The sequence below is a fragment of the Cimex lectularius genome, unplaced genomic scaffold (genome assembly GCF_000648675.2).
Source record: "Cimex lectularius strain Harlan isolate CLEC.00 unplaced genomic scaffold, Clec_2.1 scaffold222, whole genome shotgun sequence".
Lineage (NCBI taxonomy): Eukaryota > Metazoa > Arthropoda > Insecta > Hemiptera > Cimicidae > Cimex > Cimex lectularius.
Genome location: NW_019392817.1, coordinates 530,603 through 555,624, shown reverse-complemented (window position 1 = coordinate 555,624; position 25,022 = coordinate 530,603). Strand labels below are relative to the sequence as shown.

The 25,022-nt window shown below is 32.8% G+C and overlaps 2 protein-coding genes and 1 long non-coding RNA gene across 13 annotated transcripts in view; 1 reads left to right on the top strand and 2 right to left on the bottom strand.

The window, feature by feature from the left end:
• Positions 1 to 19,024, bottom strand: part of LOC106672368 — a 30,761-nt gene extending 11,737 nt beyond the window's left edge. For 3 of the 10 annotated variants that reach the window (XR_001341250.2, XR_001341251.2, XR_001341253.2), the window contains exons 1-19: positions 18,048 to 19,012; positions 13,899 to 14,020; positions 13,622 to 13,835; positions 13,453 to 13,563; positions 13,295 to 13,383; positions 13,020 to 13,215; positions 9,484 to 9,811; positions 9,291 to 9,430; positions 8,822 to 8,984; positions 8,356 to 8,720; positions 6,881 to 7,059; positions 6,680 to 6,827; positions 6,145 to 6,609; positions 5,852 to 6,091; positions 5,612 to 5,725; positions 5,382 to 5,534; positions 4,357 to 5,295; positions 3,628 to 3,687; positions 3,512 to 3,562 (exon numbers count right to left, since the gene is read on the bottom strand). Coding sequence is in view for 6 of the 10 variants with exons in the window: in XM_014403744.2 (XP_014259230.1) it covers positions 3,512 to 3,562; positions 3,628 to 3,687; positions 4,357 to 5,295; positions 5,382 to 5,534; positions 5,612 to 5,725; positions 5,852 to 6,091; positions 6,145 to 6,609; positions 6,680 to 6,827; positions 6,881 to 7,059; positions 8,356 to 8,720; positions 8,822 to 8,984; positions 9,291 to 9,430; positions 9,484 to 9,811; positions 13,020 to 13,215; positions 13,295 to 13,383; positions 13,453 to 13,563; positions 13,622 to 13,835; positions 13,899 to 14,020; positions 18,048 to 18,792 (4,822 nt within the window). In the remaining 4 variants the exon portion in view is untranslated. Of the gene's footprint in view, positions 1 to 3,511; positions 3,563 to 3,627; positions 3,688 to 4,356; positions 5,296 to 5,381; positions 5,535 to 5,611; positions 5,726 to 5,851; positions 6,092 to 6,144; positions 6,610 to 6,679; positions 6,828 to 6,880; positions 7,060 to 8,355; positions 8,721 to 8,821; positions 8,985 to 9,290; positions 9,431 to 9,483; positions 9,812 to 13,019; positions 13,216 to 13,294; positions 13,384 to 13,452; positions 13,564 to 13,621; positions 13,836 to 13,898; positions 14,021 to 18,047 lie in introns of all 10 variants that reach the window. The other 7 variants (XR_001341252.2, XM_014403744.2, XM_014403742.2 and 4 more) reach the window with 7 other exon arrangements.
• LOC112127419 lies at positions 8,431 to 10,555 on the top strand. The gene is made up of 2 exons (XR_002910558.1): positions 8,431 to 8,517; positions 10,373 to 10,555. It is a non-coding gene; the product is annotated as an uncharacterized LOC112127419 (long non-coding RNA).
• Positions 19,025 to 21,447: 2,423 nt separating the features above from the next.
• Positions 21,448 to 24,591, bottom strand: LOC106672394 (proteolipid protein DM beta). Of its 2 annotated transcripts, XM_014403785.2 has the most exons (7): positions 24,391 to 24,591; positions 24,161 to 24,277; positions 23,884 to 24,043; positions 23,388 to 23,547; positions 23,172 to 23,319; positions 22,957 to 23,102; positions 21,448 to 22,888 (listed from the first exon to the last, which is right to left on the bottom strand). In XM_014403785.2, the coding sequence occupies exons 1-7, from the start codon at positions 24,392 to 24,394 to the stop codon at positions 22,760 to 22,762; spliced, it is 864 nt and encodes a 287-aa protein (XP_014259271.1). In that variant the 5' UTR covers positions 24,395 to 24,591; the 3' UTR covers positions 21,448 to 22,759. The 2 variants fall into 2 exon arrangements, with proteins under 2 accessions (XP_014259271.1, XP_014259273.1); XM_014403787.2 differs by lacking the exon at positions 24,161 to 24,277.
• Positions 24,592 to 25,022: the final 431 nt, after the last annotated feature.

Below are 25,022 nucleotides of genomic sequence, written 5' to 3'. Positions count from 1 at the left end.
ATAGATGGACTATACCCAGCGTTACTACAAAAAGGACAAGATACTTAGTGAGAATATTCAGGGCTGGCCTAGCGTGGAGCTATATTCCCAAAAGATGGCAAGAGATACTTGTGGTATACATACCAAAAGTAGGACGACTACAAGCCTAACTCGTACAGACCTATCTTACATCATTCATGTTAAAGACATTAGAAAGACTGGTGGAGAACCACATTCGTGAAAAACCACTGAAGAATAAACCCCTCAGTGAGCGACAATTCGCAAACCAACCAGGGAGATCCACAAAGCTAGCCCTGGATGACCTGTGTAAATGCCTAACCAAGTCCATAAATGACAAGATGATAGCCATTACGCTTTTTATGGATATAGAGGGAGCTTTCAACAATGCAACAACAGCCTCTCTACATAGAGCTATTAAGAATAGGGGAGTCTCGGAGAAGATATGCCAATGGGTGGAGGAAGGCCTAAGGAACAGGATAATTACATTCACCTTGGATGGAGCGACCATCCAGGCCAAAACAGCATTCTCTCACCTCTCCTGCGGACGACGCTGGTAGACGAACTCCTACAAATGATGGAAAAAGAAGGACTGCCTAGGCTATGCGGACAACCTTGCTGTAGTAGTAAAAGGCCGCCATGCAAACATCGTGATGGATCGTACACAACGAGCCCTCAATCTGGTTGACAGGTGGTGCAGAAGAGAGGAGTTATCTATCAACCCCCATAAAACCATAACTATTCCATTCACAAGGAAAATGACAACAGGAAGCTTAAAAACACCAATCGTAAATGGGACTCTGATTCCATTTTCCAAAGAAGCCAAATATCTAGGAATTACACTAGATCAGCAGCTCACTGCTGAATGCGGAACACATCTAACCAAAACTACCCAAAGAGCGATAATTGCCTGGGGGAGGTGCAGAAGGCTCTGCGCCAAGAAGTGGGGTCTAAACCCCAAAATGACTGTACTCTATGGTTATACACCTGTGTCCTAAGACCAATGTTGACATATGGGTCCATGATGTGGTGGATCAAAACTCTTCAGGCCAAAGCAATAAGGCTGCTAAGTGGCACCTAAAGACAAGCGTGTCTCAGTGTCACTGGTGCCATGAGCACAACGCCAACTGTGGACCTGGAAGTTTAAACCTCCCACCACTTCACATTTTAATCCAAGGAGAAGCCAGAGCAGCAGCCCACAGGATTATAAATGGACAACCATATGCTAGGATAGGCCATGTGAATAAACATGGAAACTGAGGGAGGAAATACAAGCAGATGCCATTCTAGGTATGCCAACTGATGCCACTACTCTAAAGTACAACTTCAACAAGAAGTACAAAGTATTAATACTAGAACGGGAAGAATGGGCCAAGGGAACACCACTAAAGGCAATTCCTACTGGTATACTGACGGCTCCCAGCTGGGGTCTTGGGGATGAACCCCAAAACCAAACTGGTGGTAAACCTAGGCCAGTATGCTACAGTTTTCCAGTCTGAAATCATAGCGATTGAACAATGTGCCAGAGAAACAAAAAGGCTTGGAATACATTCCCAGAAGATAGCCATTTTCTCTGACAGCCAGGCAGCTCTCACGGCCTTAACCTCATGCGAGGCAAAGGCAAAGAGTGTTTGGAAATGCATGGAGGCCCTGACAGAAGTCAGCGACACTAATGACCTGACCCTGACATGGGTCCCTGGACATTTGGGGCATAGAGGCAACGAAAAGGTTGACATATTGGCCAAAAAGGGAGCCAACATGGACTGTATGAGCCCAGAACCCTACTGCAGCCTAGCAGCCTGCCACAAAAGAGGAAACATCTTAAAATGGATCCTTAATGAGTCCAAAACCTGGTGGAACAATACCACAGGTATGAGGCACACGAAGAGATTCATAGAAGGACCATCTGCAGAAGAATTACTGGAAGGCAACCACAACCGAACCAGCATTCTGGTTGGACTCCTGACAGGACATTGCCACTTAAGAAAGCACATGCACGGGATAGGAGCACAAACAGAAGAAACACTGTGCAGATATTGCCAGGAAAAGGAGATTGCAGAACACATTTTATGTTTCTGCGGTCTATGTAGGTGCAGTTTCTTGCATCTAGGACAAGAAAAACCACAAGCAAGATCCTACACCAAGGAACCACTGGCAAAGCTGTGGAGGCTGGTTAATAACCTGAAGCTGGCCAGTGAGTTATAAATTAACAGAGGAGCACAATAGATCTTTTTAGGTTGAGGTGCAGTAAGCCTAGTGGCCGCCTCTCTCCCCTATCCCTAACAATCTCAGTTGCCAAATATATGTAAGAAAATATGGAAAGATGGGTCATTTCCTCCCCAATGGAATGAATAGCTTGGTCATCCCTCTCTTAAAATCAAACAAGCCCACAAATGTAGCATTGTTTATCCACCAATTTATGCGAAACTTAGTTGTTTATGCCCCTAAACCTTGACACACAAAAACACATTGGAGTAAAAATGAACTTTCTAAATATGAAAAAGTTGGAAAATAAAAATAAACACATTGAAATGCTGCCGGTATACTCAACCAATGAAAGTAGGAGATAGATGGCTTAGGTATTACTCTATATATACAGATGGCTCTAAAATGAAAGACGGGGTAGGGTTGTACATAATATCACTTCAAAATTAAATATGAATGTCTTGTTAAATTGCCATACAACAGCAGTATTTATGCAGAGGAAATATTTTCAAGTTCGAATTCACATAGCTATGCGGACTCCCTAAAAGAAAAGAAAATTTTGATTATCTTTGATTCAATAAGCTTGCTGACCAAATTGAAAATCAAAAATACCATGCCTCAGACAACATATATCAAGTGGATGTAGGTGAAACATATGTATGTTCGGGCCCATGCCAAAATAAAAGGTAATGAAAAAAATAAAAGGTACATTGGCAAAAAAATCAGCAAAGGTATGGTCCAATTTGCTGTTCAGCATGCAGAGCTCATGAACAGTCAGCAAAGTAGATACATAGAAATTAGGAAACAGTGATACAAAAAATGAGAAAAAGGATGGTTTTACAAACAAATTCAATCTCATTTCCAAACAGTATGCTGGTTTGAACGAGAACCAACTATCACAGATTGTCTGGGTAAGACAATCGTCTTTACTTCAATCATGCTAGTACCTTCACAAAATCGTGTCGGATTCACCAACTTGTGTGTATTGTGTGGAAACAGAAACTGTGGAGCATATAATAATAATGGAATGCTCAAAAAATCAAATGAAAAAAGAAGAGCTATTCAATGAAATAAAAGATGTAATACAGCTTCCATTTAATTATAAAACAATTTTAGCCTCAAGAAATGTTAACATCTACAAGAAGGTTCAAACATTTTGAAAGGAAATAAAAAAGGAAATTTAAAATAATAAAAAAAATTAAAATATTTTTAATTGGCATAGCTATAGCTCATCAGATAATGCAAAAAAATTGCTTTATTTTTTATTTATTTACTTAGAGTAATAGGTTAATTTAAAATGCCTTATTACCTATTATATATCCTGTTGAAGGAGTACAAGCTTCATCAATTACATTTTTTTCTAAAAATAAAATTTTAATTATTGAAACTATAAGACATAACAAATTATGTGTTAATTATCATTACTTTTCTTATGTCCGGGCCAGGTATCATTTAATAATCCAGACTTCTGTTGAATGCTTTTACCTAAAATTTCAAAATTATTAAGTAAAATAAATAAATAATATATCATAATGAATGCGTATATATAACAGCAGAATTTTCTTGAAAGCATGTAGCAAATTTAACATCTGTGCACAAATTTCAAATCTACGAAGGAAACTACTAATTTATGTGTACTCTTAAAATTTCACTTTTCCTCACTGAAGATGACACAATGCCAAAATGCATTTGAATAACTAAAAAAAAACCGAATGTGGAGACACCCAATAAGTGACTATGCTAGTTCAACATGAATTTCACTTTTGACCAAATTTTGTATGAATTTTAGCTGAATCCAATTTCTTTTTAATAAATGAACAGTGACAGAACAAATTTTGACAAATACCGTGAAAGTTTACTACGTTTTACAATGTGAGGAAAGTGGAGAGGGGTATTGCAAAAACATACTAAGGATTAAAAGATCAAATAACAAACATTAAGCCTATATTGTGCTAGTGTTAGTTTTTTTATACTTTTATGTTTTTTGACAACATTAGTGTATAAGTAAAATGTGCAAGGATAGAGAATAATTGCTTCTGTAACATCTATATATGTCGAAAATAAACTACAAAGTTAAATTATTTTCAACATATAAAAATACTAATACATAAAAATAGCCAAATTTACTTAAATTTTTGTACTGAATTTCCAAACCTGTTTCCAAAAATTTTGCTTTTTCTATTGAAATGCAATGTACGTCATGATCTTGCACAATATTTTGCGAGGATGAGTATTCTTGACATACAGTGTTGTCATTTTGCATTTGATTTATATTATATATTCTCAAGTCTTCTTTTTCATTTCTTTTGTGTTGAAGCATATTCAACACGTTGCCAACTTCTTCCTCATATTTTTCCAAAAGATGGCCCATCTTTTCAAACTCAGATTTTGATATAACAGATTGATCTGTTTCCAATTTCATTTTGTGGCTTTCTTGTTTTTCACGAGAATATCCTACTGACTCTTCTTGCCTAATAACATCAAACATGCCATCTGATTGCAATACTCTAGGCCTAGTGAACATTCTTTTCTTAGGTAAATACTTGTTAAAATCATCAGATTCTTTTATTTTTGTGGGATCACAAGTCAAATTGTGGTCATTGACCATTTCTTGATTTTGATCAGTATAATATGAAGCACTTTTTAATTTTTCTTTGACAAATATATTGTTTCTGCAATCGGAAAGTTGACCCTTAACATGCTTACAGGCACTAGATGTACTTGGAATATCATTTGAACTAGATATTCTTTGACTCTCCAAAAGTTGAAAATTCAATATTTCGTTTTTTTCTCTTTCATCATACACATCATCTAACTCATTCATTGAAGACAAAGACTCTTTCTTCCAAAATTCTTCTGGATTGTTGTATTTTTTATGCAAAAAATGGTACTCTTTGTAGACATGTTCTTTCTCTTCCATTAATCTACTTTCTTCCCATTCAGACATTTTTTCTATTTGCCCTACAGCAGTAGGGTTGAAAAGATGATTCCTTTTATCTGATGCTTTGGATTTTAATATTATACATTTTTTATTGCACATAGACTCTGACGGATCATCCAACACATCTTGGACACCTAACCACTCATTTAGATCTTCTCGTGGTAAAAATTCATGAAATAAATTATGTTTAACCTTCCCAAAATAGCAGACATTTTTATAATCATTTTCTTTTTCTTACCTTTAATATTTTCTTGGCCAATGACATTTTTGTCTTCTTCTTTGTTTGACAAAATATGAGGATGTTTTTCTTGCTTCTTGATTAAGTTTCTTGGTTGATCTAAGAAGTGACTATCATGATTCTTGTAAAAATGAATATCACTTTTATGCTTAACTGGAATAAATTGAAAATTGTCAGTAACAACAATAATAATGGGTATGTTTGATTTAAAATATCTAAGTAAATCAAACCAGGGATAAGATTTTCAGCATTTTTATCTGTCTTTCTATTTGCATAGTTTGGGTAAACATTTGGATTTTCTACAGTCTGATCCACCGTTGAAATAAAATCCAAATCAGTTGACTCTAGAAATATATAACTTTACAAAGAATGGCCAACTACATTAGAAAGCAATAAATATCAAAATTCTGCAGTAACTTTAAACTAACAACTATGGACTTATATTTAAAATAAAATAATCAACAACTCACCTATGTATTTCCAATGTTTTTTGTCTTTAAGTTTTTTAGGAGATTCAAAAGGATTGTTTCCCTCTGATAACTTCTCTGACATAATATCTACAAATACAACATCTGGAGGCAACGAACTGAGGGTAGAATCCCCAAGAAAACTAGGTGGTATTGATGCAGGTTTAAAATCAGAAATTTTATTGGTTTCTTCTTCAAAAAAATGTTTTTCTTCTAAAGATTTAGATGCCCAATGATCTTCATCTGTTAGAGAAAAAAAAAGCATTAAAGAAAAATGTATTAAGTACAAAAAGTACCTTTAGACAAAGAATGATGTGGAAGTGGTTTTTGTGAACAGTAATCATCCTGTAATTGCTTTTGATCTTTTTCAAATAAAAATCTTTCACTTTTGGGTCCACCAGTAACTGGATCACTTGTAATGACAGGTTCTCGAAATTCATTCCTCCAGTCATTTTTCCTATATTTTTCTTCTGTCAATTGAGGGCTTATGTATGCTCTTTCTTTTTCAACAAATCGCAATTGATTTTCAGTGTCATTTCCAATATCTTGCTTGCCAGCTGGCAGCTTTAAATTTGATTCATCTCTTTCGCCTAATTGTAGCTCTGAAATCTCTGAATTGAAGAAAAATCTCCCTGGATTTGAATTTTCATTATATAACTCTTGGTCGAATCCCTTCAAAGAGAGCAGTTCAGGCCAACTCCCACAAAACCTTTCGTAATCAAATTCCAATGTTAAATTTTTTAGGTTCCAGATGTCAAAACCTTAACATACATACAATTAATTATTTGAAAGACACTTTTTTCAAGTTAAATACTTTTACATGAAACTTACCAATAGATAAATTGGAAGGCTCTTGAAAAAGTCGAAGAGGGGTAAAGTATTTATCTGATGTCTCTTTTAACTTTGGGTTAAAAGAATTGCTGTGGGCAAAAATGTATGAAGCTTCCCATTCAACTAATTTTTTAAGAGGAAATCTAGCCTGTTGAACCACCATTAATAATAAGTAATATTAGACTAATTTTAATTAATTACCTGAGCTACTAAATGCTCTTGCTGTTTCTTAAAACAACGAGCCCAAATTTGAAATGTAATGTGGTCCCGGGGCAAGGAAATCAATTGATCAGTAAGTGACGTTATGGTAAAAAGGCAGTGCTCTTGTGGATAAGGCTCGCCATCGAGTTCAATGCAAGTCGGTTTTTGAGGAAATTTAACTAAAACAAATAAATCAGCTATAAAACCAGATTAGAGTAGACAATCAAAATTAAACTTTTATCTAAAATTTAACTTCTTCATTCAAATAATTTAAATGTCCAACAAATGATTCAAATGTATATGAGCAATTTGTGAATTTAAATGTTGAAAATTTACTTTTTAAAATATGACCGTTACTAATGCACATTAATTTAATTTTCATAACATCTTAATTATGTATCAATTATTTATGTACACTGTAAGAGAATGTTAAATGCTTGAAATAACTATGTGACATAGATAAAAAATTTTCCTCTTCCACAATGACTCACAAGGGGAGTTATGGTTATGGGATCACCAATGTCAATGAAACTTTTTTTAGTTTTTCTTAGTCGAAAAATATTAGACACATGTCCAAGGGTTTCATCCAAGGGAGCCCTAGGAGGCAAGAAAAAATATTTTATGAGTTAAAATGATCAAAAACTGGTGGTAGTGGAAACCGTTTTTTATTCATCATATAAAGTACACATAACAAATTTTTAAATATTACAGTAAAGTTATGTTAAATAATAAAAACAAACATTCGTCACTTGTTTGTAAGTGCAATCCATATTTTAAATTGACAGGTTAAGCCGGGATGTTTAAATCTCAGGACCTAACCACTTTGATACTATAAATGCAAAAAAACCATGGTTGAAACAAAATGGCCACAATAGTGAGAGCTCTTGCATATAAAAAGTACGATCAATAAGGTGGCCCTTGGATGATCTGATTTTAAAAGAGGGAACCTAATTAAGAATATACTGTACGAGGTTGACAGAGAGACATTTACTTTTGTGTCAAAGACTAGTATGAGTTTAGCATGTACAGAGTTTTTGTGTCTTCGGCATTGCATTTATTAGCGCAACCGAGTAGTGTGAGAAGGAAAATGGTGGAATGTAAATACCCCATTGACCTTTAATTAAATTAGTTATATATTATGTGTAAAGGCTGATAGAGAAATATCAACTACTCCATTAACATACTTGAGTGAATGGTGTGAATAATACTACTTGTGGTGCAGAAAAGAAGGGATTTAAGAATGAGTTTCTAGGTTAAAAAAGTGCATGAGTTGGGGATTGAATTGACATAAGCCCGGACTGCCAACAAACTTTGAAGTAGATGTCAATAATAAAATGTCCTACAATACACTATAATAAATAATTAGAAAGTGTTCAGGTGTATGTAATAAGTATTCAGATGAAAATAAAAATGTTAACATATGATACAAGGGATCAGACAACAAAATTCTAGTTTATACTATAAAAAATTCCTACCTTTCCCTGTTTTTTTATTTATAACTGGAAAATCATAGGTGAGATAAAACTCAAGTTCTCCTTTCTGATAGAAAAAGTGTGCATCACATGAGTATACATCAATTTTGTACATGTGTGATGTTATTATAGGCTTTTCTCTGGATGTACTTGTGCCGAATGCAGGTAATGATTCTGCTGTTTCAACCATCATCTGGGAGTCGTTTTGTCTAGAGAAACTTTGGCTACTCTTGCACTTAGTAAACCCACATTCTGGTAGTTTTGAAATTCCTTCAACCTCTTGTCTACATTTTGTTGCTTGTACTCTTGGTTTTCTTTTTAAAACTGGTTCATTGCACAAGTTCTGTTTACAGTCGCTCTCCTTGAGCCTTCAACCAAAAGGTTTGACCAGTGTGAGAAATTTTGTAGTGATATAATTTTGAACTCACATGTTTATGTTATAAGTTAAAAAATAAAATTAACAACTTACAATGCCTGTCTGTTACCACAACTGCATGTTTTTGACCTTGTTTCCCACTGCTTTTTAATCTGAATTGACTTACCACCCTTGTTGTTTGCTTGGCAGTATTTCTGTGTGCAGCAACAATATTCACAACAACCAGGATTAATATTTGAAAGTGATTCTAAGAGTTCTGTTAACATAAATAAAAAGAAACAGTTAAATCCTACATATTTACAATAATTATGTATTAGTAAGTCAATGTGTCTCTCTCATAATCAGTTGCAAATATTGCTCTTTTATTTAAACAAACAGTTTGAAATAATTATATATTGGTACTCCGAAGGTACATGACACTAAGTTACATTATTACTTTTTTATAGGAGAGCAATGAAAATGTTATTTACCTTAGTCTGATTAATGATGTTATTGTCAAAGTTTATATCTCCAAAATTATAAAAAAAGAGGACATACCACTGACAAAATCTAATAGACTCACCATTGCTGTTATCATTATCACTGCTTTCTGTTTTATTTGTCATTCTTGATAAATCATCTGCCATATTCCTATCATTTTCATCCATGTTTTTAGTAACTGAAGGATCTTGACAAAAATCTTCATGTTTATCAGGCTGACTCCTGCAATAAGCTTTTACATAAGGAGTGTTTTAAAGTGATAATGTGATACATACAAATTGTCGTTTGTTTGAAAAAATTTTTTTGCCATAAGATTTTCTTGGAGTTTCCCAGCAAGGCTAGCTATTGCATCCCTTAAAGGAACTTTGGTATTCTTTTGCTCCGTCTTTTCCATGTAACTGACTGCCTGTTTTGAAAGAACCATTAACTGTTTGTTCTTTTCTTCTTCATCTTCAGACATGGGACAAAATGTAATTTTTGCCTCTTCAAGCACTTCTTCAGCATCGCCTTGTAGATCAGTCTTATTAGAACATAAATCTTTATAAGTTTCCTTTGTGTTGAAACCTTTGTGTGCTTTAGAATAAATGTCTTTTCGGTATTTGTCTAAAAAATAATTTTTTATTGAAAATTAATAAACAAAACATTGAACTTGAAACAAAAATGAATGAACTTGAAATAGTGATCAGAATTTAGCAGTGAGTAAGGAAGGAAAAACTAACCTAATTTTCTGCTAAAATAACATGTAATGTGACTTGTCAGCATATATTTGTAATGGTGCAAATATATATCAATATACTGAACAAACTAATACTGAATTAACTGAAATGTTCAATCTAAACTAGATATCAAACTTATCATAATGTTTAATTGAAATAAATAAATAAAAAATGACTGTTTAATAAAGCCTTTATTAATGTTAACTTCCCATGCAAAACAAACTTTCAAATCCTTAGAAGGCAATTACGATAAACCATCCTTATTCTTCACTTTAAATGGTATGTTATCTGAAATATGCATGTTTTATAGTTAGCTTAAAAGCTATTCATTTTGTATTAATATTATTATCTGCCTTGGTTAATCTTTATTATACATTGCATCCAATTTAAACAATTTTTTATTTAATCCTAATAATCTTCTAAACCGACATATTTATCCTTAACTCAGCCCTGATCACCAAGAACAACAGAATAACAGGCTCCTTCACGGTGAAGGAAAAGGAAAAGTGTGCTGCTTTCCCACAACTCCTATAACCACTAGGCCTGGATGGACATTATATATTTGTATTGTTTCAAAAATCTGTAACCTTATTATTCATGAAGATAAATTAATACAGCTTTGTTTATAATATAGTTATGTTTCATTCACAAATAGCTAATTATCTTAACCTTTAAATTATGTAGCTCCCTCACATGATTTCTTATTGATTAATAATAAATCAAGGAGGATAACTACTGATGATACTGATTATCATTCAGATGTATAATTTATTACCATTTTTGACAAAACATTTACAATATTAAATGCTCTTTATAAAGCCTGATATATATATANGTGTGTGTGTGTGTGTGTGTGTGTGTGTGTGTGTGTGTGTGTGTGTGAAAATTTATATAATCTACTAGATTTGGATAATTTTATTTTCTAAATGGTATGGTAGAATGATACACCCTAGTTTTCTCTAATCTTCTAGGTGTTGTAAATTTAATATGTTTCATAGTGTTATACAGTTAATGTTCATCAGGTTTAATTTCAGTTTATATACAGCAAATTATAGAAAGTTGTTATGACCTATTTAATGCAGTCCACACGTACCTCATAAAAAGGTGCATTGCATTCTCTAAACTTGACCAAATTTTATGAATATAAGTCATTTTAATACAATTTACATCATACTGGGTAAACCTCCATTTATTAATTAAATTATCAATATGCTTGATGAAAGTGAAGTTCGATTCTATTAGTTCTTTGAGATCCTTTACAACTGTGTGTGACCCGGTTAAAGTTGATTGTGAGGTGCAGTCTGGTGTGACGTAAGTTTTAGAAAAACATTTTCTTTATAGTACCAATGTTTCGATCTTTATTGAGATCATCTTCAGGGCTCAAAGTGTTTGTTTTCTGCATAATTGTAACATTCTTGTGTGTCGTGTTGAGTGCCAAGAGTGCAACACTTTGAGCCCTGAAGATGATCTCAATAAAGATCGAAATGTTGGTACGATAAAGAAAATGTTTTTCTAAAACCTACGTCATGCCAGACCGCATCTCACAATCTCCGAATAATCCTTCACAACTTTAACCTGGTCAGTGTAATAGAATTTATTTTGTATTAGAATAATGTAGGGACTTAATATGGTGAAACTTTAGAACAAAACTTTGATTCAAATTTAATTCTAAATTATTTATTTGCAATTAATTAAGGTTTTTAGTTGATATAAAAAAGTCAATGGCACGAGCTGGATTCGAATAATAATTGGTCAGTGGACCACGAAATTAGGGAATTATTTATTTGGTACAATCAGTATAAATTATGAAGATCCTATTGAATTTATTACAGTCGTCTAACTTTAACTTATTCACTGCCTCATGTATTTGGAGATCGTCGGTTTTTTTTTTTTTTAACTAAAACTTTTTCTTAAAAAAATTTCAAATATCTCCATTTGATAGGTATGTAACAATGAGTAATTTTTATTTTTTTAAAAGATTTATTATAAGTCAACGTTTTGATTAGGTAATAAATTTTATGTTTGAATATTCTATTGTCCCGGTTGATGTACATGTGTAACACACATACACATTTCATTAATGTATGCGTAGGGTTTAAAAACAAACAAAAAAGTATATGATAAGCAACCTCCCAGGCACTAAGGTAAATGCTATATACACACACTCTCTCTCCCTACACTCCGTCCCATCAGAATTTACTGGTGATCGGGAGAGAAAAATCACCTACACTGCCACAAATACATTAAACACACCCTAGAGTTACCGCCGTGATTAGGATTTAGGAAATAGCCTGAACCCTCTATTATAAATTGAAAATGTAGGCAAAGTTTAATTTTTAGGTAACCATATTAGGGCTACAAACTATTTTAAAAATATTTTAATTGGCACCCAAAATTTAACACCACACATTGACACCACTGAGGTGAAAGTTAAAAAGGTGATGCCACTGTTATGGGGTCAATGTTATGTATTTATGAAAGAATGTATTTAAGAGTGAGTGAGAGGGTGAGTAGGTTTAGATTTAAAGACTCTTGCATAATTAATTGGAGGCTGGAATGACCTAGCTGTTTGTAGCCCCTGGAACTTACTTGGGCACCAGGGCCAATAAGACTGAGGTCTGTCCTCGAACTGCCAAGTGTTTCTCGTGGCCTGATATTCGGTTCAGTTCTGTACACATGTGTATGTATGTGCAGGACTGAGTTTACAAAAAGTAGTAAATCATCAAATAAGCTGAAATGAAGATTGGAGATTTTAGGGTTATGGGAGAGGGGAAGCTAGCACACGTCTCACCATGGTGAAGTTATGTTATTCTATTCTCATAGTCCCTGATCAACCTGGTTTGCATATTGCAATTTGTATTACAGTCTGACCTGTCAGAAAAGCCAGATCAAATGGGACAGACAAAAAAAAAAAAAAAAAAAAAAAAAAAAAACAGTGAGAATAGAAAGACAATGATGATCAGGGATGATTAAGATAAAGTTCATCTCCTTGAAGACTAATCATGTTTCACAATAGCTAATTTTGTTCAAAATAATAAATATTTACAGCATACACTTGACTTTGTTCACATTGAAAATTAATTAAATTTACTGACCAATAGCATCCCCGTAGATCATTCCTAATCCAAGCTCGATTCTCAATTGTAAGTTCCCAACATGTAACTTGTAGCGAGTGTACAAAGGGATTACAATCTTTTTGCTGAAATTTTCTGCATGCAAAGCGCTGGGATATGATGTGGTTCCAAGCAAAGAAGGCATTTTTTGGTTAGAATGTTTCCAATATACTTTAATCTGAAAAAAATTGGTATCCATCAAGATGACCTATTTATGATTTGAGTGTTAAAAGTAAGTTGTAGAACACGTATTTTACCTGGGATCCTGCAATTAATGATTCAATTCTTTCCCAAGGGTTTGGTCCAGGTTTAAGCTTTGAAATTGCATACTCATTGAACTTAACAACTAAAATCAAATCAACACAAAGTTAAACCCACACTCTACATATAATTTTTTGAAAGTAAACTATCTTACCATTGCCCTCAAAAGACTTAGAGATCAATACATATGGACGGTGCCATGATTTACCCAAATTCATAACAGGATGGTATTCAAATATAAACTGAGTTTCTGATGGTACCTTGCCTGTGGAAATATAACTGTAAAACATATAAAGTATGTAATTATGATTTGCAAGTAATACCAGTCAGATGGGTAGCAATGTAATCTGGCGTATTGAAAATTTTTCTTAATCCATTAGATGTCAAAATTAGATTTGATAAGCCCACTCTGTAAGAGTTAATACTTATAAGAGCATTTGTTTTGATCAGTGCAATGACAGATGCGGATAATGGGTTTTTATGTTTAATCTTTGAATAAGCACCACAGGCCAATACTTCATCATCTTCAACATCACACTTGTTTAAAAAAAAATGAAATTAACAGCTTTATCAACATTATAAAATTAGTCAATATCTTACAGTTTTAAAATCTCTGGTATATACTGTAGAGGATCTTTCTTGTAAAGATCTACCAAATACAGGGGATTTGCAATGTAACAGTTTAATGGCCTCTTCTTCTTCCTCCTTTGTCATTTCTTTACCTTCATTGCACAACAAATAGCTACTTCAAAACCATATTCGATATTTGTGAAAAATCAACAATTACATGATATAGGGCTCACAAGTAATGGTCAAATCACGTGTTAGATTAATTCCAAAAAAGATTTTTTTAATTGTATAGGGTAATACATTTTGACTATAACTATATATAAATAAATATAACTACAATCAGACATCAAAAGCATCAAATTTGATATTGATTAATAATTTTTTTACTAAATTATTTTTTTATTTTACATAAAACCTTGTGCATGTAGAAAAGAAATTTAACCATATTAAATATTGTATAGAATTGTACGCATTTTACTCATAAAATACTACTTACTCGTTAAATAAGTGTCATGAGATCTGGTTTTTTTAAATACTTTTTTTACCGTATCCTGTGCCATATTCATGCACTTTTTACTTCTTGATTTTATATTTAAAAATAAATAAAATAAAATAAAAATAAATAAACAAAATTAACATATAACTGTGTGGGTAAATTCAAAAACATTTAGTTACAGCAGATTTTCTTTTATTTAAGGAAAACACCTTTCGCTCGCTGTGCGAGCATCATCAGTCTACAACAGGTATATATTTTAATTACATCCATAACAATATTAATTTACATTGCTCACCTTTGAGTGAATTGAATTTCAATAAAAGGTGAGCAATATAAATTACCATTGTAACTGATATAATTAAAATACATACCTGTTGTAGGCCGATGCTAACAACGTGAGCAAAAGGCATCTTCCATAAGAAAAAATCTGTTGGAACTAAAAGTGTTTGAATTTAACGAAAACAATTCATGATGAGTTTTTATAAAAGATGGTTCTACTAACAAATTTGTTATTTACTATCCAGATTTCAAGCATGAGCGGTCAACATCACGATGAAGGAGTTACAAAAAGTGAATCTACATACTCATCCCAACTTCATCATTCCTATCCATGATGAGGTTCCATCGCATACAAGTAGACACATTAAAAGAAATAACATATAACTGGCAACTTGTTACTATGATGCCTCTCTCCTCTCTATATTTCTCTCCTTCTCTAGGTCATAGCTATTCTGTTTTTTGTAACTATTAAATTTGCAAAATAAAAACTTTTGAGGGCAACTTTTGCTTCAATGGTTTAGACAGTGACAATGTGACTCATCTCTTTAGAGGTCTTGAGTTGAAATCTCAACCCTGAATCTGGACCCAACTTAAAAATTGGATTTTTTCAAAAACACCAGTACCCTTGGGGTTGATATGACCTCTGCTGTTGCAACCCCTTGCAAAAAAAATAAATTAGACAAAAATAAAAATAGTTTCAATTTTTTTAAAATCAGTTTTTCTAAACAATAAATGTTTCATTCACTCAATAAAAAATTAGTTTGTACAGGAATTTTTGAAAATAATGTACATCTACAAATTAATAGTATAATTAACTTGTTAATGATTGAGCTTTCCTAACATCAATGTTAACCAGGGAAACATTAAAACATAATTCACTATTTTTCGTGGTCCGCTTGACCAATTAATATCATTCAATTAATTAAGTTTTAATTGGTCAAGCGGACCACGAAAAATAGTGAATTTAATGAATTAAAATGAAGTATACTTCACTAAAGCTCTCCGTGGCCATTTCACTTGTTGCCGAGAATTAAATAGATTACACGACATTTGAAAAATGGCAAAAAGGAGGGAAAATTCAAGAGATGGGAAGTTAGTGCCCGAGGGGATAGCTGATAGCATATCAAGCTGAAGGTCATGGGTTCGAATCCCGCTCGTGACACTGCCTTTTTAATCTCAACTTAAAACCTTAATTAATTGAATTAAAATGTAATCAACAAGAACAGTGATTCAACAGTTTGTGTTGGCTTGGACAAATAACATATTGTAATTATATGTCAGGGTTTTTGGGGGGAAAGAGAGAAGAAAAGTTGGTTTTCAGCCTTCTAATTTTATTCTAATCTTTCTTTTATGGAATTACTTACTATGTCTCCATATGGTATTGTTATTGAGATTATGTTAATTCTTACACTTAATAATTGTTTATTTGTTGTGGATTATTATTTATTTGCGAAGAAAATTCAAATCCGCCAAGCCACAGGTTTGATTTGTAAATTCGAACAGGAAGATATTTAAAGTGTAGAGAAGAATTAAAAAATCAGTAAATGGGCTAAAAGCATTTTAAAAATATAAAAAATAAATAAAAAAATCGTTAATAGCAGGGCGCTTTTAATGAAGATTCAACAAAAAAGCACTTGTCAATCATCAAACAGTTAGCAATTGGAGAGGAAAATAGTAGAGTAGAGAAATAGAGTAAATAGTAGAGAAAAAGTCCAGATAATTCACCATTTCCAGCAACCACAATTGATGAACATTTCATCAAAATAATTGTTACATACAACCAAAATTTGATTTACTGGAGCAATCCTAACACCTCGAGACAGTGTATAATGTGGTCAGCCTGCTCTACAGGGTACCATGTTCTTAGTTTTTAAAAAGTTGATGTATTTAATCCTTTTGAAATTTCTCATAAAAAGATGTCATCAACTAAGAGCACACCTGCCTACATTTCTAACAAGTTGAAGTGAGGCAATATCTGGCTTTAGTAAATAAAAAGGTTTATTTTAAACAGACAGCAATCCATTCCGTAGAAAGAAGCAAGCACTTGTCACACCCACCCTGTTACTGTTATTGTTGCATCAGACTACCACCTCTTCTGAGCAATGGACCACTTATTTAACATTCATGTGGGCGCACAAGCAATAGTCTACCTCCCTCATCATAAAAATGTTAGCAATTTTGTTCTACAGTTTTGCAAAAATCTGTGGGGATTGTATTCTCAACTTACAGTATATGAAACTAAATTGTAAAGTTATCATCTTTCGGATCAGCAAGTCACTCCTGTCTTTCACCATCAAACATTCGTAGTTGGTAGTGTACCACCTTGTACCCAGTAAAGTTTCATTTTTCCTTTGACCCTCGCAGTGTAATGTATTTCATATTTTTGTAGGTTTATTGTACGCAGGAGTATTAGCCATAATATATTAACATTTTTCAGGACACTGAACTTTTGATTATTATCTAAAGAATCATAATTATGTACTATTATAACATTTTTTCTCATAAATCTCTACAATTATCAATTTTTTCTTAAAGTTAAGACTGTTTTGTTCTCTTCAATATTATTTAATATCTTTCTCTTTCTCTTATTATCATTAAGTACTAAGCATAAAATAATATTATTATAGGTAGGTACCTTTCAAATATACATCTACAATGTGTAAGTTTATCTTTTCCTTATAAGGAACCTCATAAGCTTTTTCACCCTTTTAGGGCATGTTTCTCTAACCCTTAGGACATCCATTGAGTCAAAATGATTCATAAGGGAATGAATAATGTCTCACAGATTTCATTTTTTCATGAGCACTACATCGACTTCTAAAGACATACTGCCCATTGATCTCGTATTGATTGTGATTCATTATTTTGTCAATTTGTCATTTTGAATAAATTTTTTCAATGTTTAAACATTTGTGTTAGAATTAATTATTCTTTTTATGTAAGGTCATAGTTGAGATGAAAAAGTCTGTGCCACGAGCGGGATTCGAACCCATGATCTTTGGCTGGATTCGAATCCCGCTCATGGCACTAACCTTTTCATCTCAACCAAGACCCTACATAAAAAGAATAATTAATTGTAATAATTAATATAGTCAATTATGACCACCAAATATAAATGGATTTGTGTTAGAGCCTCTATCAAACGTACACCTATATTCAAAGGTTCAGGATGAGATATTGAATGAAAATGAGTTGGCAGTATACAATGAAATAAACGAACATTGAGAAGAAAAAATTTGGTGTGTTAAATATACAAATTGTACTACCAAGGATTTGATTAGTTTGCGCCTTATGTAAATATGGAAATCATTAAGTCTGGAAGACTACCTTGTATCCGAGTCATAACCCTTGAAACAATCTTATTAAAAAATATCTTTCGTAATATAATTATTAAAACGAAATACCCATTAGATAATCCATAAGTTTAGCATCTTCACTTTTCGTCCTTGAAACGTCACAGAGAGTAAGGGCATTTTTGAAGTCGATGACTTGTTCAACTGTTTCCATGTCACAAGGAGCGAGGACAGAATTGACCATCGCCTTCCTCAACTCCTGCCCTTTTACAACAACTGAATTGATGATCTCATCGCCCTGTTTGAGCCTTCTGACCGTCTCTTTCCGGAGCTTGAAGTTTTGCTTCAGATTCTCATCCGAAACGCACTCCAGTTCGTCCTCGGAATCCGGCTCCCTCTCGTCCAGGAAGGACAGCTCGAAATAGATGTGCAGGTCTGCGATCCGCTTACCCGTCTTGTCCACAACCGGGTAGTAAGACGGATACGGCTCCAGGGCGAGAATGCGGTCCATGTCGCCGACGACGGCCGTCCCCAGGAGGAGGCCCTTGTCCGTCAAGAGGTGGAATTTCAACCGGTGGCATTTCTTCAAATATGCCTCGAACAGGCCGGCCGATGTGCACACGTTGAACACGACGTCGTTCACTCCTTCTTGGTAGTTGTCTGTCCTGAAATTTTTCGACACGTCTTCCGGGTAGAAAATGTGATGGTTCTGGCTGCCCCACCACTTCAACCTGACGAAATAGCTGTCTTTCGGACGACGATCCGCCCAATAAATTTCGTCGACCCTTATTTTTAGCGTACCGTTTATGTTCCCACAGACGGCAGGGGGCAACGTCAGCTTTCTATCCGACTCCATAACTCTACGAGAGCATTGTAATAATGTCACCCTTTTTACACTGTATTGATTCTTTCAGGATAATATACACTAATAAACTAACACTTGTAACACTACACTAACCGTAACAGTATTTGTTGTCACTTTGACTTTTTAAACAGAGGCTGATAAAACTTCCATCCGCCGTTACATTCTATGACCTCTCGATCTTGACTTTTTACACTTTTGTCGTGTATAATTTATATTCATTGTTAAACAAACACTTTTCAAATAACAACCTAATCATCGAAAAGAACATATATTTTAATTTTAAAATTGTTACAATTAGTTGAAGAGAGAATTTTTAAATTGTACTAACAATTTGTCAATAGTACCGGGAAATTCAAAATTAATTGGTGTCAAAGTTGTTTTATTATTGTTGTTCATCTTGTTAATATTTTACTTATTTCAATTTCTACTTATTTTAAATTAGATTTATTAATTATATGAAATTATGAATTCGCTAATAGAATAAATTTAAAAAATTAACCAGCTCGAAGTTAGTTATGAACTGTTTGTCACCTAACTCAATACACAAGGAAAGCAATGAATAAGGAATGACTCTTGACTGTCATTGTCTACTTATTTCCAGGATTTACACAAATTGAGTAACACAAACAAGCTAATGTTGTTGCTAAGAAGGGTGCTACAACACCATCATTAGGACTTAAACTTTTATATGATTTTTGTTTGCAAGTAAAATAAATTGTTCCGACAAATGTGAATTGACATCCAGTTAAGAATAGGGCATGTGACATTAACACAGAGGCACTTACTTTTGGACACAATATGTGTCCGACATGTCTCAATCTGTCCCATTTAATTGAAGGATACCATTCCTTGGCTCCATATGGAGAGCAAGTAGGAATGCTATCCAGTCTGAGAATTATACTTGAGCTCCATAGCCCGTATTTGGTTCCTGTTTCAGAAGAAATAGGGCTGTTTTGTTGTATAAAAATGTCAATAACAAGCAAACAGTAACATTGTTAATCATTCATTGTTTGTTTTCTCATGCAGTTATATCTCATTGCTGTTTAAGTCCCATCCTGTGTCACCACAGGGCGAGATCGGTGGGTACAACATGGGATCACAATGATAGCTTAAAATAGAAATTAACTTTGGACCGCTTTGACGATAGTGCACAGCGATGTGTCGATGACCTAGCCATTTCCTGAAGAATAGAACTTTGTATATTTCTTCTGCTGTAAATTTTTAAATCTACACAAATCCTACACGTACACTATCAACAAAACGCAAGTCATGTTAAAACTATTGTTTTGCATTGTTTGTTTCAGATGGAGTCCTGAATGCTTCAACATAAGAGTTTTTAACTAAAATGCCACCAAGGTCTGTCAAAACTGCAATTATGCTGTTCTATTACCTTATATTATTCATAAAATATGAACAATTAAGGAATAGTTAGTTCCTTTAACTCCTAACTGTTTTGTGGTTCTGGGAGTACAATAAATATATACAAAAGTACCGTAACTGTGACTGCAAGGCGGAAAGACGTGTATACAACAGCAAACGTATGAAGTTTGAATTCCGGCAAGATGCTTCTGTTAAGTTGAGACTAAAGCAGCAAAAATAACAGCTAAATACAGGATCATCTGTTGAACTCCACATACTACCACATACAGAAATCTCAAAATTTATTGTAGATTTGTAAGGAAGTAAATGTAAAAAAAGTCATTACAAAAATAATATTTATCGAAAATACAAAAAGTGCATTTATATGAAAAATATTTTGTTTCTAGCATGTAGTTATTACTATGCTAACTAATTTATATTACATTTATCTTACATTGAGAATATGTATAAGGAAGCTGGATAATAGCAAATATTATTTTTTATACAAATTATATTTTGTAAGGCAATAATATAAAATACATAAAATTTACATTACATTGCATAAAATGAAACAAGGACGGAAAATAATTATTTTAGGAATAAAAAAAAGCAGTTAATAACTGGGAATAAAATTTAAAATAATTTTAAAGCTAAAGATTTATATTTTGTTTCTGATGAACCTTTAATCCTATTGTATTACCAATTAAAGGATAACGTTATTTATCTTAAAAATTATCGTTCACACTTAAACATTATCAAACCAATTTTATAATAATCTTGCTGCATACATAATATTTGAACACTTTTATTGAAATACAACATCTATATTTATGATTAATTGGTTGTTTCACCACTTGAACAGTAGTATAACATTTGTAATTTAATTACCTACACCAACAAATCAATCACCAGATATTGATATTTGTTTATAACAGAAATATGTACAACGAATAAGCCAAGATATTTTAGTCTCAGACAAAGTAATTAACAGCAAAATAGTCTCCTTTCCACTTTAAAAATACATATTCCTTTTTTAATGCAATGTTGAATATTAAGAGAAAGTAATTAACTCACCAGTTGTAAACATACATTTTATAAAGATATAAAAATGCAAAATAATTTAAACAAAAAATTCACTTCACAACCGAAGTGAATACGTATTATTACGTACTATATTACTTTCTGAAAGCACTTTATTATTTTTAATATAATTTAGGTTATATCCAATTATAATGACAGTAGCAATGCTTAACTAGCTGTAAGGTAGGATTAATGCTACCAATTACATTTTTTATGGAACTGAGGTTTGAAACAGGAACTGATATGTGATAAAATCTACATCTTAAAACTCCTCATCTTTTAAATTAAAAAAACTACACAGTTACAATAAATCATCACAAAAGACAGAATCTGGATTATTATTTTTTATAATTAAATAATGGTAATGGCCTCAAATTAACTGTAGTCTACGTTAGAAAATGGGTTACACCTTTTTAAAGATGGAAAAAAAGTATGGCCAACGTCAAAAAGCTAGGCCAATAATAATAATAATAATAATAATAATAATAATGTCTGATTTTAAATTTTGTGAGCAGGCAAGTGTCATAAGGAAATTCTTCAATTTTTCTTCTTCTTCTTATTATTATGTTGTGACAACTACGAAAAGCATTGATAACACTATTTTTATCACCCGTTTTGCTTATTTTCAACTTTTATTGTAAAAAAAAAATCAGTAAATTGTAATGATTTGTATATCTTAAAAACTCTATTTGAGCTAGCTAGTAATTGATTATAAAAACTAATTTGTTCTTTGTAAACTTTTTTTTTGTGATTCAGAAGTTTAAGTGATATGAGTTATGTGGATATGTTCTCAAGTAATGATTGGTCCTGCATTTTGGCACTTACAAATGAGTGGAAGTTTATTGCTCTTGTTTCTTCCATTTCTGAGATCTATTACTACAATAAACACCAATTTCAATAAATTATGATACTTAACTATTAGATTTTTAATAGTATGTGACAATTAAGTTTTGTATCAATAGGCAATAATATAAAATTCCAAATTGAGCTGGAAAATTATGTGCAATGAATAAATAGTTTATCAACAGTTTAAAACTTTAACTTCCATCACTTCACTAGAAAAAAGTTCAATTCATTTGCTAGATTTTTTTATAATGAGAAAGACATTAAATGAAGGTGGTAATGTTTTATCACTTAAGGGTATAATTTTAACTTTTAATTAATGAATGTCTTTCATCTCTTACTTGCTTAACGAAAGCTTCTCATCTTCAATTGTGTAAAAATAATTAAATAAATTTTTCCAAGCAAGTACATTTTTGAACTAACACAATTACATAACATGCAAATAAAAGAAGTACAAGCTTTCAAACAAAATCTTGAGTGATAATTCAACTTAAACTTTTTTTTTGGTAAAGAAGCTTAAAAACTGTAAATAAATGTTGCAATATAAATAAAAAAATAAAATAAATGGAATAAAAGTATAATAGAATTTATTAAGTATTAAAAATTATTTAAGCGCTCGGAGCTTCGCCTGTAGATTAGATTCATACAGATGTGAAGACGAACGCGCTCTTAACCGCTAAAACCTGTCCTTTGAAGATGTTAATCCCTCTAGGTCATTGAGGCTTTGAAGTTCCTGAAGTTCTTGGAGTTTTTCATGATCCCGTATATGAGCATAGTTAGCTGAAAGGCACATAAGATAGTGAACCTGTAAACGAATGTGCAATTTAATGTTAAAATGTTCCCAACAATGAGTGTATTTTAATTTTCACTTACTAGAGAAAGAATAACAAGCATACAAGCAAAAGTTGCTAATATAAACATCATTTCAGCTTTTTCAACAAAATCCTTACAGAATAATTTTATTCTATCATCAGTATTAATATTTAAATAATCCCTGTTGATGCCCGGAAACAGAAAATCTACACCAAAATAGGGACAGATGCATAAAAATAATATTAATACAAACTTTTATGTTTTAAAATATTTACCGAATTGCTGAAAGTTAATTTGCTTTGTCTCCTTGACCCCATTGGACGAACACAGTTCCCAGAACAATGTGACAAAAATAGTTATGGCAATGAGAAACACAAAAAATATAAGCCAGGTTATCTGGAGCACATATGCAATTCCCATAAACTGAAATACGAATAATTAATGCTCTTTCAAATTTTACGTTGCCAAATCATTATTATACAGGTAAATACCACAGCACAAGAGATTCTACCACCAATCCTTGCATTCCAAGCCTTATATACTTTATGCCTTGTCGCTCCAGTTGCCAAACACCCAACAACGAGCACCATAAGACCAAGAGCACCCATTGTAGCACCAATACCTACAACTGACATCTGAACTGCTTCTAGCCTAAAACAAAACAGAAAATTAAAATTATGACATGTACATTGTTAATTGAGACAAAGGTTTATTGTGGGCTCACACTACATTACATCCATATAGAAATTACACTATTCTTGAACATAATTTGAGTATGTACACTAAGTCGGTTGACCACGAAATATGTGAGCCATTACCAGACCATAAACCAGATCTTCAAGTCACATAATTTGAGTACTTCACTTGTTGCAGTAAGTATGAATTAATTAAAAATATTTTTAGTCTGGGGAGAAAGTTTCTTTATCTACCATTTCTCCAGTTCCACAATAAGACATCTTTGTGGTCTGCTTATCACTTAAATCTTACCATTCAAGCCGTACAAAAAACACTCCATCTAACATAACAGCACTTAGGGTGGCTCCTCTGTACATCGTCCAGCAGAATATCACTACACCGATGAGGCACATAATCGTTGCAATCAGAGTCGCATAGGGAACTCGTGTCATGCACTCGTCACACCTGCTTCCTACGAATAAATCGTCTAATAAATAATTATGAAATAAAAACAAGAATCGGAAAATCCGAACTTAAGCATAAATTGAAAGTAGAGCTTCAAATTCATGCAGTGCAAATTATTACTAACCGTTCCTGTACTCGGACCTTATCGAAGGTTCGGAATACTTAGCGAAACTTTCTTGAGAATAACCGTACCTAGCCCTTAAAGGGATCTGTGCATTTGACATTTCTAACCGCCTCCTCCCTTTACGTTTAAAAAGAAAACAAATAAACTTATAATATACAAGGGTAAACAAAGAGGATGACACACCCAGATAAGACCTGTTGATGTAAATCAGATTAATTGCTTGGACTCACCCATTGTTTTATTATGTTCAAAATATCCACAATTAATCGACTACTCGTAATAAACGGGCTACTACCATTTGGGATTTTTTTTCGGATAATGAAAGGATATAAACAAAATACAGAGAAAGTTAACGGTAATTTGGAAGATTCAGTTCAATTACAAAAGAGGGCAACACGGGCCACACAAACCGAGGAGAAACAGTGGTTCACATCTTCCGACTAAAATACTACGTCATTGAATTCAAAATAAAATTAAAATTACCCTAAGATGACATAACATACGTAATTATGAACTATGTAATATGACGTAACATATACTTAAAAAACAACTATTTCATGTTGAAAATGTAGCATTCCCATCTGATCTTAGAATTAGACTTTTTATCAGCTCTTCTAAGGTACCTGACTCCGTACCTGGTATATATGTTATACATACTAATATACAAATTAAATTAACTTTGCTTCTTAATTCCTTTTTAAAACTTTATTTTGAACATACAAGTTTAACCAATTTCATTGATGTGCCTTCCTAATTAGATAGGAATGAATTGTGGAAAAGAAAAGGTACTAGGAAGAACAATTTCATCCTAGCATTGAAATCAGTTCTTACAAATACTCCCTTTGCAGATTGAACCTTGGAC